A 15,672-nucleotide genomic window follows, 5' to 3' on the forward strand; every position below is an offset into this window, starting at 1 on the left:
TGTCTGGGTGTATATGTATAGTTATATATATCTATATATATAATTTATATTTTTTTATCGCTATGACAAATTAATCTAGTATTGGTGCAGGGATATTGTATAGCTAAATACATTTGATGTATCTTCTTACCATTTCTGCACAATTTGTGTTAATTTATCTTTTCATGTAATCTTCTTCGTGGTGTTCAAACTTATGCATAATTCTGTATATTGTATATTATGGTACATAAAGCCATTGGCTTCAAAGCATTAACTTGGTAGCTGATAAAGTATCCTAGCGTATGTGGCCCAAGAACAACTCTAATGCCCAATAATTACCCATGTGAAAATGATAGGATCATTATGAGGGATTCTTCTATTATAGATGGCACTGGAGTGCAGATGGCCTCTGTAAAATTAATTCTCAGCCCACAGGTCTTGTCTTGTCTGGACATTAATCCTGTTGCCTAACATTTGAGTCAAATAGGGGGAGCGGGTCCTCTGTGGCCGGCCAAAGTGTCTCCAACGCCCTAATCACCTCTAGATGCTGAGAGCCATTTACCATAACCGAGCGTGGCAAGCAGGCACTTATTATCACTCAAGCTGTCCTGGCACTCGTCACAGTTCACTGCACATAGTTAACCTTTAGTGCTGGGAGAAAGTGATGAGTTTTTAAACGCGGCATTTGGTCCACAGAGCGGTGGAAACACTTCTAGCACATGAATATCACATCATCATTTCATCATGTTTGTAGATCTAAAACCTATATGAAAAATGGCTGCGACCTACTGAGCCGATCTTTTATTTCTTGCACTGAACTACATGTCCCACTTCCCTTTAATTATCTGTTTTGTGTATTTATGGACACTTAACATTGAATGGTAAAAGTACCATACCTCCATATTTATGTGTAAATGGATTTTCAGTTTATATATATAAAAAAATTCATTCTATAACGGAAAGTCTTGTAATATCGCCATTTTCTAGACTCTTGCCTTCTCTCAACTTTTCACTGAAAGCTTGCCACCATAGCATCCAGTTTTAGGCTAGGTTCACACTTGTATCTTGCTCTTCACTGAGCCCTAAGTCAGGTTTTTTTTTTGAATCCCTGAAAAACTGGATTCCAACAGGAACCATGACGGAGTCCTGACTGCATCACTCAGGTCAATGAAGCTGACCTCATCAATGTGGACACGGTCTGTTCTCTGTCCTGTCAATGTGCCTCTTTTTCAGACAAGCACAAGAAAACATTGCTGACCCCATCATTAATGTGAGTGTTTACACTCATAGTTGATTGACCAGATTCAGTACAGTATATAAAAGAGCTTGTAAGCACCGCACGTGTTCAACCACTGCTGCGGTCGGTCCCCAAGGCAATGACAAGTAAACATTAACATAAAAAACTATAGATTTGGGAAGAAAAGGGCAATATTTTTATCCTAAATTGCTAAGTTTTACAAGCACCTTGCCCATTTACCAATTTTAGGAAAAGGAGGTTACCCTTTAATTATTAATGTTAGCGATTTACAAAATTCTAAAAGTATGATAAATCTTATCTACGCCCAAAGTTGATTTTTTTTCCATTATCATCATGAAGGTTAAATATTTTCTTATAAAATTAGTTTGTTGATAAACTGTAACACTATCCCCCAAAATAATTCACCTAAAAAAATTACTCCCTAAAGTGTGCCTCCAGGATACTTCCTCCTGATCTGATAACGGCTTGTAGAGACACAATTGCACGCTGGGCTGTACAGTGATCGAGGCAAATGTCTGACGTCCAGCAAATATTGTGCAGTGGTTGTATTATTCGTATAAGACCCTGGCAATAGACTTGAGAATGAGACTTTATATCTGATCAGGTGGGAGAGTAGTCCTGGAGGAGCATTTAATTTCATATGTTCTCCAGTAAGCTGTACTCTGAGTTATAAGAAGAGAGATGGGTCAGTCCTCATTGTTAGTTTGCTTTTGGAGGTGACTGTTGGGGTATATACACACATTGAGTATTTGCAGCAGATTTTTCCTTTGGCTGGAAAAATGCTGCGTAAAGTGAGCACATTTTTTACACCTTTTTACCCCGTTCATTTGAATGGGTGAAAATCACTGAAATAATTGACACACTGCAGATTGAGGGGAAAAAAACAACTTTGGTTCAAATTTGCAAGGGAAAATATGCAGCATGTGCATGGGATTTCAGAAATGTAATTCACTTTGGTAAAACGCTTGGGAAGAAACTCGGCATATGAACAAGCCCTTAACCCCTTCATGACCTTGGGATTTTTCGTTTTTTCGTGTTCGTTTTTCACTCCCCTCCTTCCCAGAGCCATAACTTTTTTATTTTTCCGTCAATTTGGCCATGTGAGGGCTTATTTTTTGCGGGGCGAGTTGTACTTTTGAACGACATCATTGGTTTTACCATGTCTTGTACTAGAAAACGGGAAAAAAATTCCAAGTGCGGTGAAATTGCAAAAAAAGTGCAATCCCACGCTGGTTTTTTGCTTGGCTTTTTTGCTAGGTTCACTAAATGCTAAAACTGACCAGCCATTATGATTCTCCAGGTCACTACGAGTTCATAGACAGCTAACATGACTAGGTTATTTTTTACCTAAGTGGTGAAAAAAAATTCCAAACTTTGCTAAAAAAAAAAAAAAAATTGCGCCATTTTCCGATACTCGTAGCGTCTCCATTTTTCATGATCTGGGGTCGGTTGAGGGCTTATTTTTTGCGTGCCGAGCTGGCGTTTTTAATGATTCCAATTCGGTGGAGATACGTTTTTTTGATCGCCCGTTATTGCATTTTAATGCAATGTCACGGCGACAAAAAAAAACGTAATTCTGGCGTTTCGATTTTTTTTCTCGTTACGCCGTTTAGCGACCAGGTTAATGCTTTTTTTTTATTGATAGATCGGGCAATTCTGAACGTGGCGATACCAAATATGTGTAGGTTTGATTTTTTTTTTAATTGATTTATTTTGATTGGGGCGAAAGGGGGGGGGGTGATTTAAACTTTTATATTTTTTTTTTTCACATTTTTTTTAACTTTTTTTTTTTACTTTTGCCATGCTTCAATAGCCTCCATGGGAGGCTAGAAGCAGGCACAGCACGATCGCCTCTGCTACATAGCAGCGATCTGCTGTTCGCTGCTATGTAGTAGAAAATCAGGTGTGCTGTGAGCGCCGACCACAGGGTGGCGCTCACAGCTACCGGCGATCAGTAACCATAGAGGTCTCAAGGACCTCTATGGTTACAATGGAGAAGCATCGCCGACCTCCGATCATGTGACGGGGGTCGGCGATGCGCTCATTTCCGGCCTCCCGGCCGGATGCGGTAGTTAAATGCCGCTGTCTGCGTTTGACAGCGGCATTTAACTAGTTAATAGCGGCGGGTGAATCGCGATTTCACCCGCCGCTATTGCGGGCACATGTCAGCTGTTCAAAACAGCTGACATGTCCCGGCTTTGATGCGGGCTCACCGCGGAGCCCTGCATCAAAGCAGGGGAGCTGACCTCGGACGTACTATCCCGTCCGAGGTCAGTAAGGGGTTAAAGGGTTTTTCCCACAAACAAAAGTAAATTTTAATGAACATTTTAATTAATAGATCTTGGAATAATAATAAGTTCCTCAATTGAATGTGTTTAAAAATAATGTTCCTGTGCTGAGATAATCTTATAAATGTGTACTGTGTAATGGCTGTGTCTGACCGTACAGGAACATGGTCTGATCATACCACAGCTCCTGGGCAGGGGAGGACTCAAAAACATGTACAGATGTTACAAGATCACAGCTGATTCTTTCTTTTTGGAAAAACATTGCTTAAAAACAGGCAGGGAATGGTTTTAACTCGGAATCAGCTGTGATTCCCTGCTGTATACTCTCTTTTGCTCCCTCCTCTGCCCTGGAGCTGCGGTATGATCAGACCATGTTCCTGCACAGTGAGACACAACCATTACACAGTACACAGCAGGAGCTCATTTATAAGATTATTTCAGCACAGGAACATTTTATTTAAACACAACCAACTGTGAAAGATCTAATTCCAAGATCTATTAGTTAAAATGTACTTTTTGTTAGTGGGAAAAACCCCTTAACCCCTTCGCAACATTCTCCATACTAGTACTGCTCTGCAGGAGGTGCGTTCGCTCATCTCGCACTACTAGTATGGCACACCGATCGCGCGGCCTCACGATGAGCGCCGCGGTGATCGGGTGCGGGTGTCAGCTGTATGTGACAGCTGACACCCCTCAGCAACGCCCACGATCGGTGGTAGCACTGTCTCTGCTCTCTATCTAACTTCACCACCTCCCCTCTCCCTCTATCCGACCACCATCTGCTCACTTTCTCATCCCTGTCCTCCTCACCGGTCACCCATGTCCAGCAACATGCGCACCCCCGCAGAAACCTTGCACACCTAGACACCCACACACTCTCTGACTCCATCCTACCAGTGGCATCCATATCCTCACTCCATGACACAGACAGTGCCGCTGCTTTCTATAATGCCACTCTCGCATCAGCTATTGACACGGTTGCCCCTCTCGTCCATGGCAGAGTGCGACGTATCAATAGACAACCTTGGCACAATAACACCACTAAAAAGCTCCGGCAAGTGTCCAGGGTTGCAGAGCGGCATTGGAAGAAAACACACTCGCAAGATGACTTCACTGTATTCAAACAAGCAACACTCGCTTTTAAATCTGCTCTCACCTCTGCTAAACAGGCCTACTTCACAACCCTCGTATCTTCCTTATCCTACAACCCCAAACAGTTATTCAAAACCTTTAACTCCCTCTTCTGCCCCCCACTGCCCCCTCCAACCTACCTCATCTCTGCTGAGGACTTTGCTGCACACTTTAAAAATAAGATCGACCAGACAAGGCAAGTCTTCATTGTTCAACCACCACAACCCCTTTGTATACCAGACCAGTGCTCAAACCCCATAACCTTCCTATCTAACATCACTGAAGGTGGGCTTAAATTGTCTCCTCTCCAAATCACACCTCACCACCTGTGCGCTCGACCTCCTCCCCAACCTCACCACCACACTTATCCCATCCCTAACCCACCTCTTCAACCTAACTTCTGGCACCTGCACTTCTGCTTTCAAACACGCCACAATCACGTCTATCCTTAAAAAGCCAACCCTCGATCCAACTGCTATGTCCAGCTATCACCCAATATCGCTGCTGCCACTCACGTCAAAACTCCTGGAGCAGCACGTCCATTCTGAACTTTCCTCCCACCTCTCAGCTAACTTGCTCTTTGACAATCTACAATCTGGTTTCTGCCCCATCACTCAACTGAGACAGCCCTGACCAAAATCACTAACAACCTACTTACCGCCAAAGCTAACTGACAATACTCTGTACTCCTCCTTCTAGACCTGTCCTCTGCTTTCGACACAGTTGACCACTGCCTCCTACTACAGATGCTCTCCTCCTTTGGCATCAAAGACCTCGCCCTATCCTGGATCTCCTACCTTTCCAACCGCACATTCAGCGTCTCCCACTCCCACACTACCTCCTCATCCCACCCTCTCTCTCTGTTGGAGTTCCCCAAGGCTCTGTTCTAGGACCCCTACTCTTCTCAATATATACACTTGGCCTGGGACAACTCATAAAGTCCCATGGATTCTAGTACCACCTCTATGCTGATGACACTCAGATCTACCTCTCTGGCCCAGACGTCACCGCTCTTCTGTCCAGAATCCCAGAGTGCCTATCAGCCATATCCTCCTTCTTCTCCTCTCGCTTCCTCAAACTCAATGTGGACAAATCTGAATTCATCATCTTTCCGCCATCCCATAGATCTTCCTTGCCTGACCAATCTATAGCAATCAACGACATCATGCTTTCCCCCGTCCCGGAAGTCCGCTGCCTCGGAGTAACCTTTGACTCTGCCCTGTCCATCAAACCGCACATCCAAGCTCTGTCCACCTGTCGCCTCCAGCTCAAAAATATCTCCAGAATCCGTCCTTTCCTCAACCGTCAATCCACTAAAATGCTTGTGCATGCCCTCATCATCTCCCACCTTGACTACTGCAACATCCTTTTCTGCGGCCTCCCTGCTAACACCCTTGCACCTCTCCAGTCCATCCTTAACTCTGCTGCCTGACTAATTCATCTTGCTACTCCTCTGCTTCCCCCCCTCTGCAAATCTCTTCACTGGCTCCCATTCCCTCAGCATATCCATTTCAAATTACTAATACTGACCTACAAAGCCATCCATAACCTGTCTCCTCCATATATCTCTGAACTAATCTCCCGATATCTTCCCTCATGTAATCTCCGATCCTCCCAAGACCTCCTTCTCTCCTCCACACTTATTCGCTCCTCATCCAACCGCCTCCAAGATTTCTCCAGAATATCCCCCATCCTCTGGAATTCTCTGGCCCAACACGTCCGACTATCAACCACATTCGGATCCTTCAGACGGAACCTGAAAACCCATCTCTTCAGGAAAGCCTGCAGCCTGCATTGACCCCGCTGCCTCCTCATCACTACCGGAGATACTGCCTCACCAACACTGGAGCTTCTGCAACCCTCAACCTATTGTCTCCTTCCCCATAATCCTGTAGAATGTAAGCCCGCAAGGGCAGGGTCCTCGCCCCTCTGTATCAGTCTGTCATTGTTAGTTTGTTTACTGTAAGTGATATCTGTAACTTGTATGTAACCCATTCTCATGTACAGCACCATGGAATCAATGGTGCTATATAAATAAATAATAATAATAATTTAACCCCTCTGATGCTGCTGTCAGTAGTGACAGCGGCATAGAGAAGCATCGTCCAGGGAGGGTTTCCTGGCGCTCTTCCATTGGGACAACGCAATGTGATTGCGCTGTCCTCATGGTCTCCATTGAGACCCCTGGCTCCAAGATGGCCGCGGGGTCCTGCAGTGAAGGTGGCTTGTGAGCGCCTGCTGAGAGCAGGTGCTGGCATGCCTCCTTACCTGCAGTGCAGAATATCAGATCAGCAATCTGATGTTATATAGTAATGTCCCATACTGGAACAATGTAAAAAAATACATAGGTATATGTTACAAAGTTCAAAAATATTTTTTTATAAATCCCTAAATAAAGAAAAATATAAATATTTTTCCAATAAATACATTTATTTATGTAAGTAAAAAAAAACAATAAAAGTACATATATTTGGTATCGCCGTGTCCGTAACAACCCGCTTTATAAAACTGTCCCACTAGTTAACCCCTTCAGTAAACACCTTAAAAAAATAAAAAATGAGGCAAAAAAAAATCCTTTATCATCATACTGCAGAACAAAAAGTGCAATACAACGCGATCAAAAAGACGGATGTAAATAAAAATGGTACAGCTGAAAACGTCATCTTCTCCCGCAAAAAAACAAGCCGCCATACAGCGCCATCAGCAAAAAAAACTAAAAAAAATATAGCTCTCAGAATAAAGCGATGCAAAAAATAATTATTTTTTCTATAAAATAGTTTTTATTGTGTAAAAGTGCCAAAACTTAAAAAAAGCTATAAATGAGGTATCGCTGTAATCGTACTGACCCGTAGAATAATTTTACCACACGCTGAACGGTATTTTTTAAAAAAAAATAAGCAATTCCTGAATTGCTGGTTTTTGTTCATTCTGTCTCCCAAAAATGGAATAGAAAGTGATCAAAAAATGTCATGTCTGAAAATGGTACCAATAGAAACGTTAACTCTTCCTGCAAAAAACAAGCCCTCACATTACTCTATCGGCCGAAATATGAAAAAATTATAGCTCTCAAAATATGGTGATGTAAAAACTAGTTTTCGCAATAAAAGCGTATTTTAGTGTGTGACAGCAGCCAAACATAAAAACCCAATATAAATCTGATATTGATGTAATTGCACCGACCTGAAGAAAAAAGTCACCGAATCACTTATACCGCACGAGGAGTGCCATAAAAAATATATAAAACCAATTATTCACATCCTGTTGATTATTTCATTCTGCTTCCCAAAGTGCACAGTAAATGGGGTCACTTGAGGGGGGATTCTGCTTTTCTAGCACTTAAGGGCTCGAAATATATAGAGTCAACAAACTATCTAGGAAAATCTGCATTCCAGGAGGCAAACAGTAGTATTCCCTACATATTGGGTATCTGCGCACTCAGTTGCACAACAAATTATATGGAGTAATTTCTCCTGTTATCCTTATGAAAATGCTAAATGTGGAGCTAAAAAAGATTTATTTCGGAAAAATTTGATTTTTTTATTTCCACGGCTCTATGTTATAAACTTATGTGAAACACCTGTGGGTTCAAGGTGCTTAATATAGATCTAGATAAGTTCCCTAAGGGGTCTAGTTTCCAAAATGGTTTCACTTGTGGGTGGTTTCCACTGGTTAGGCACATCAGGGGCTCCTCAAGCGCGACAAGGCAACAGCTAATTCCAACATATTTTGCATTCAAAAAGTCAAATGGCACTCCTTCCCTTCCAAGCCCTGCCGTGCTCCCAAACAGTAGATTTCCCCCACATATGAGGTATCGGCATGCTCAGGAGAAATTGCACAGCAAAATGTAAGTACCTGGATAAGAATGAAGTGATTAAACAGAGTCAGCATGGGTTTGTAACTAATAAGTCATGTCAGACTAACTTAATTTCCTTCTATGGCAGAATCACTGACTGGGTGTATCAGGGAAATGCTGTAGATATAGTATATCTTGACTTCAGCAAAGCATTAGACAAAGTATCTCACGCAATCCTTATTGAAAAAATGACTACGTTTGGAATGGACAAGGCAACTGTTAGGTGGATTCATAACTGGCTTAGTGATCGGACCCAAAGAGTGGTCGTAAATGACTGCACATCCAGTTGGAAGAATGTCTCAAGTGGGGTACCACAGGGCTCTGTCCTGGGCCCTGTATTGTTCAACATCTTTATCAATGACTTAGATGAAGGAATTGAGAGTAAACTGATTAAATTTGCTGATGACACAAAGCTAGGAGGGATAGCTAATACTAGAGAAGAGAGAAAGTGGATTCAAAAAATATAAATAAACTGGAGCAGTGGGCAGCAACTAACAGAATGATTTTTAACAGGGAAAAATGAAAAGTACTACATCTGGGCAATAAAAATGAAAAAAGCATATACAGAATGGGAGGAATAGTGCTAAGCAACAGCACATGTGAAAAAGACTTGGGTATACTAATAGATCACAGACTGAACATGAGTCAACAGTGTGATGCAGCAGCAAAAAGGGCAAATACAATTCTGTGATGTATTAACAGAAGCATGCAGTCTAGATCACGCAAAGTCATTATTGCCCTCTACTCCACTTTGGTCAGACCTCATCTGAATACTGTGTCCAGTTTTGGGCACCACATTTTAAAAAAGACATCTACAAACTGGAACAAGTTCAGAGAAGAGCGACCAGAATGGTGACCGGTCAGCAAACCATGTCCTATGAGGAACGTTTACAGGATTTAGGAATGTTTAGCTTGCAAAAAAGAAGACTGAGAGGAGACTTAATAGCTGTCTACAAATATCTCAAGGGCTGTCACATTGTAGAAGGATCATCTTTATTCTCATTTGCACAAGGAAAGACTAGAAGCAATGGGATGAAACTGAATGGGAGGAGACACAGATTAGATATTAGAAAAAACTTTTTGACGGTTAGGGTGATCAATGAGTGGAACAGGCTGCCACGAGAGGTGGTGAGTTCTGCTTCAATGGAAGTCTACAAACAGAGGCTAGATAGACATCTGTCTGGGATGATTTAGTGAATCCTGCGTTGAGCAGGGGGTTGGACCAGATGACCCAGGAGGTCCCTTCCAACTCTAACATTCTATGAATCTATGTATGGTCCATTTCCTCCTGTTACCCTAAATGTTTATTTTTTCCTTCCAATTCCAAAAATTCCTGTGAAGCACCTGAAGGGTTAATGAGCTTTTTGAATGTGGTTTTGAGCACCTTGAAGGGTGCAGTTTTTAGAATGATGTCACATTTGGGTAGTTTCTGTCATAGGCCCCTCAAAGTCACTTCAAGTGTGAGGTGGTCACTAAAAAATTGTTTTGTAAATTTCGTTGTAAAAATGAGAAATCGCTGGTCAACGCTTAACACTTACAACGTCCTAACAAGAAAAAATTGTTTCTAAAATTGTGCTGTAAAGTAGACATGTGGGAAATGTTATTTATTAACTATTTTGTGCGACATAACTCTCTGATTTAAGAGCATAAAAATTAAAATTTTGCAAATTGCAAAATTTTCTACATTTTTGCCAAATTTCCGTTTTGTTTCACAAATAAACGCAAGTCATATCAAAGAAATTTTACCGCTATCATGAAGTACAATATGTCACGAGAAAACATTCTTAGAATCACCGGGATCCATGGAAGCGTTCCAGAGTTATGACCTCATATAGTGACAATGGTCAGAGTTGTAAAAATTGGCCTGGTCAGGAAGGTGAAAACAGGCTTCGGGGTGAAGGGGTTAAAGGAAGATGTGAAGATTGTTCCAGCTCCTTTCCGATTAAAAATCCTTTATTGATCCATATCCAGGTTTTTGTCGCTGTTCACATTCCCTTTTGTGCAGGGATGATTTTTAAGGATATGGATCAATAAAGGATTTTTAATCGGAAAGGAGCTGGAACAATCTTCACATTTCTTATATCTTCAGCTGTTGCTACGTCTGGGTCAGTACGGGTTCACGTGCTCCTGTGATCTGTTGGTGAGCTGACTGGGCCCTTGGCCCCCGCATTTTTCTATTGATATTTTATTAAAGGAAGATGCAGTGAGCAATGCCAGTTGAATATTGAGTGTGTATCCTTTCCTTTGAATCACTAATTGTCAACAATCAAAAAGATGTCTTTGTTTTCAGGAATGCAGCAAAACTGCCGCAATCCGAGTTATTTCTTGCTGATCCGTCCTTCATTAACCCCTTAATCCCATATGATGTACTATCCCGTCGAGGTTGGGTGGGCCCGTATGACCACCGACTGGATAGTACGTCATATGCTATCGGCCGCGCTCACGGGGGGAGCACGGCCGGGTGTCAGCTGACTATCGCTGCTGACATCCGGCACTTGCTCTGAGCAAGCGCTGGTAAGCCTGTAAGCCCTGCTGTCAGATCGCTGATCTGACACAGTCCTGTGCATAGTGTCAGATCAGCGATCTGACCCTATAACATGATGCCCCCCTGGGGCAATATTATAAAGTAAAAAAAAAAATATTCACATGTGTAAAAAAAGAATAATAATAATTCCTAAATAAAGAAAAAAATATATTGTTCCCATAAATACATTTCTTTATCTAAATAATTAAAAAAAAAAACAATTTTTGTGCAATTCTGCGTTATAAACTGTAGTGAAACACTTGGGGGTTCAAAGTTCTCACAGCACATCTAGATAAGTTCCTTGGGGGGTCTAGTTTCCAATATGGGGTCACTTGTGGGGGGTTTCTCTTGTTTAGGTACATTAGGGGCTCTGCAAACGCAATGTGACGCCTGCAGACCAATCAATGTAAGTCTGCATTCCAGATGGCGCTCTTTCCCTTCCGAGCTGCCATGCGCCCAAACAGTGGTTCCCCCCCCCCACATATGAGGTATCAGCATACTCAGGACAAATTGGACAACAACTTTTGGGGTCCAATTTCTCCTGTTACCCTTGGGAAAATACAAAACTGGGGGCTAAAAAATAATTTTTGTGGTAAAAAAATAATTTTTCACGGCTCTGCGTTATAAACTGTAGTGAAACACTTGGGGGTTCAAAGCTCTCACAACACATATAGAAAAGTTCCTTAGGGGGTCTACTTTGCAAAATTGTGTCACTTCTGGGGGGTTTCTTGTTACCCTTGGGAAAATAAAAATTTGGGGGGCTAAAAAAACATTTTGTGGGGAAAAAATGATTTTTTTATTTTCACGGCTCTGTGTTATAAACTGTAGTGAAACACTTGGAAGTTCAAAGTTCTCACAGCACATCTAGATAAGTTCCTTGGGGGGGTCTAGTTTCTAATATGGGGGGTTTCTACTGTTTAGGCACATCAGTGGCTCTCCAAATGCAACATGTTGTCCCATCTCAATTCCAGTCAATTTTGCATTGAAAAGTCAAACGGCGTTCCTTCCCTTCCGAGCTCTGCCATGCTCCCAAACAGTGGTTTACCCCCACATATGGGGTATCGGCGTACTCAGGACAAATTGCACAACAACTTTTGGGGTCCAATTTCTTCTCTTACCCTTGGGAAAATAAAAAATTGGGGGCAAAAAGATCATTTTTGTGAAAAAATATGATTTTTTATTTTTACGGCTCTGCATTATAACTCCCTAACAAAAAAAAAAATTGGTTCCAAAATTGTGCTAATGTAAAGTAGACATGTGAGAAATGTTACTTAAAGGGAACCTGTCACCACGTTTTTGGAAGATGGGATAAAAATAGCGTTAAATAGGGGCAGAGGTGGGCATTACATTAGTGTGTTTGTTATGCGTTTATTACCCACCTAAGTTGCCGAAATACCTTTGCAAAGTCTCCGTTTTCGCCTGTCAATCAGGCTGGTCTGGTCAAAAGGGCGTGTTGTCTTCTCCCAGATTTTGCGTAGTTTTATGTTGGTGGCGTAGTGGTGTGCGCATGCCCAAGGTCCCGAATCCTCTGCCAGGGGATTTAAAAGAGCGCGCTGTTCGTTTTCATTGGTGATCGGTGGGCGCGGCCATCTTCCTTTGGCCGCGCGTGCGCAGAAGCGGCGCTCTGCTGGCCGCGGCTTCAGGAAAATGGCCGCCGCGATATCCATCTGCGCACGCGCGGCATCCCGTGGCCATTTTCCTGAAGCCGCGGCCAGCAGAGCGCCGCTTCTGCGCACGCGCGGCCAAAGGAAGATGGCCGCGCCCACCGATCACCAATGAAAACGAACAGCGCGCTCTTTTAAATCCCCTGGCAGAGGATTCGGGACCTTGAGCATGCGCACACCACTACGCCACCAACGGAAAACTACGCAAAATCTGGGGAAGACAAGACGCCCTTTTGACCAGACCACCCTGATTGACAGGCGAAAACGGAGACTTTGCAAAGGTATTTCGGCAACTTAGGTGGGTAATAAACGCATAACAAACACACTAATGTAATGCCCACCTCTGCCCCTATTTAACGCTATTTTTATCCCATCTTCCAAAAACGTGGTGACAGGTTCCCTTTAAGTATTTTGTGAGACATATCTCTGTGATTTAAGGGCATAAAAATTCAAAGTTGGAAAATTGCAAAATTTTCCACATTTTTGCCAAATTTCGTTTTTTTCACAAATAAACGCAAGTGTTATCGAAGAAATTTTACCACTATCATGAAGTACAATATGTCACGAGAAAACAGTGTCAGAATCATCAGGATCCGTTGAAGCGTTCCAGAGTTATAACCTCATAAAGGGACAGTGGTCAGAATTGTAAAAATTGGCCCGGTCATTAACGTGCAAACCACCCTTGGGGCTTAAGGGGTTAAATATAACTCAATATCCAAGTTTTGCCATATCTGTTGTATGATACTGAATATTTTATAAATTAATAAGGTCTGTAAGAAATGAAGTCATGGGAACAATGGATGTAATACGTGACGGTCACAGTGACTGACTGCTTTGCTGCTTTACTGATCAAAAAAATAAAAAATTAATCTCCAAATGGGTCACTGGTCTTTTTCCTTAAATAAAAGGTGACAGGCTAATGCTTTAGGGCCCCTGTTATATGACATGAATTAGTTCTGTTAATTCCCCTGGGGTTGTCCGGACTCGTGTTCCTTTTTATCATGAGACCATTATACATCCTTTTTTTTCTGCTGTGTGAAATTCGCAGAACTCCCTGATGTCCGTTAAAAGTGATGTTTGAGGTTTTCTGTAATTGTAGGTGCCCATATAAATGATTAATACTAGTCACAGGCCAGGGTGCATGAAACTTGCTTTGATGTGTCTTAGGTCCTGTGCACTAATTGAATCCTTTGTGCTCTCCATATATTTTGCTTTTGTTCTAGTCGATTTGTCTTGATATAATATTTCTGCCATCAGATCTCTACATACATCCCAATGTTATGGACGGCGGTTGCATGTGGCGATGAAAAAGTCCAGAAACTCAGAAGGAAAAGGAATATAGGGCAGCGGCCTTGCCTGGAGTCTCAAAGGGCTTTACTGATGCTAAATGGTGAAAATCAAAACCAAGGCGATGTGCTGCTTGATCTGCCGTAAGTAATACCTATAACATCACCATTTTTCTGCTTTGGGGGACAGCTCCTGACCTGACACATATCTTGAACTTTGTCTGACCTTTGTTATTGTCTGGAAATGAATCTGACTGTCAGAAAGCCTTTTTGTGTTTGACCTACAACACGTCCCTGTCGTCTCTGATGAATTGCTCCGGAAGAGCCTGAAAACCCGAGGAGGGCACGCCGCAACGTTCACTGCAGCGTACTCTGCAAATCAGACCATTTCTAAGCACATGTTGACTAATTGCAGGCTATATGATCCTAATATGTGCAGATAGATATGTATTACTGTGTATTATTAATAGTTAAAGGGGTCTTGATCTTTTTTTGTATTTTTATTTACAATTGGCTGATACTATATAATAAAAAAAGCTCTGCTTACAAACATCATCTTCCACTGTATTATTATTATTATTTATTTATATAGCACCATTAATTCCATGGTGCTGTACATGAGAAGGGGGTTACATCAAAATACAAATATCACTTACAGTAAACAAAACTAACAATGACAGACTGCTACAGAGGGAAGAGGACCCTGCCCTTGCGGGCTTACATTCTACAGGATTATGGGGAAGGAGACAGTAGGTCGAGGGTTGCGGTAGCTCCAATGGTGTTGAGGTGGCCGTGTGGTCTTAACAGGCTGTTAGCTTCTTTGAAGAGGTGGGTTTTCAGGTTTCTTTTGAAGGATCCAAAAGTAGAGGATAACCGGATGTGTTGGGGCACTGAATTCCAGAGGATGGGGGATATTCGGGAGAAGTCTTGGAGGTGATTGGGTGAGGAGCGAATAAGCGTGGAGGAGAGGAGGAGGTCTTGGGAGGACCGGAGATTATGTGAGGGAAGATATTGAGAGATTAGGGTGGAAATATACGGAGGAGAAAGATTATGGATGGCTTTGTAGGTCAGTGTTAGTAATTTAAACTGGAAATTGGGAGCCAGTGAAGGGATTTGCAAAGAGGGAAGCAGGAGTGTAGCGAGGAGAGAGATTAATTAGTCGGGCAGCAGAGTTAAGGATGGACTGGAGGGGTGCGAGAGTGTTAGAAGGTAGGCCACAGAGGAGTATGTTGCAATAGTCGAGGCGGGAAATGATTAGGGCATGCACAAGCATTTTGGTAGAGTGTGGGTTGAGGAAAGAACGGATTCTGGAAATATTTTTGAACTGGAGGCGACAGGAGGTGGCCAGAGCTTGGATGTGCGGTTTGAAGGAGAGGGCAGAGTCAAGGGTTACTCCGAGGCAGCGGATTTTGTGGACAGGGGAAAGTGTGATTTCATTTATTTTGATAGATAGATCAGGTAGGGAAGATATGCGTGATGGAGGAAAGATAATGAGTTCAGATTTGTCCACATTGAGCTTGAGGAAGCGAGAGGAGAAGAAGGAGGATATGGCTGATAGACACTCTGGGATTCTGGAGAGCAGAGAGGTGACATCTGGGCCAGAGAGGTAGATCTGAGTGTCATCGGCATATAGATGGTACTGGAAGCCATAGGACCTTATGAGTTGTCCCAGGCCGAGTGTATAGATTG

At 42.5% G+C, this 15,672-nt stretch overlaps 1 protein-coding gene across 1 annotated transcript in view; it reads left to right on the forward strand.

Annotated features, from left to right (window-relative positions):
- The window catches only part of SLF1 (SMC5/6 complex localization factor 1), a 178,205-nt gene that overhangs the window by 116,858 nt on the left and 45,675 nt on the right, over positions 1 to 15,672 (forward strand). Inside the window, exon 14 of the mRNA XM_077289233.1 lies at positions 13,955 to 14,127. Within this exon, the coding sequence (XP_077145348.1) occupies positions 13,955 to 14,127 (173 nt within the window). The remainder of the gene's footprint in view (positions 1 to 13,954; positions 14,128 to 15,672) is intronic.

This window comes from Ranitomeya variabilis, chromosome 1, assembly GCF_051348905.1.
Source record: "Ranitomeya variabilis isolate aRanVar5 chromosome 1, aRanVar5.hap1, whole genome shotgun sequence".
In the NCBI taxonomy this organism is placed as follows: domain Eukaryota; kingdom Metazoa; phylum Chordata; class Amphibia; order Anura; family Dendrobatidae; genus Ranitomeya; species Ranitomeya variabilis.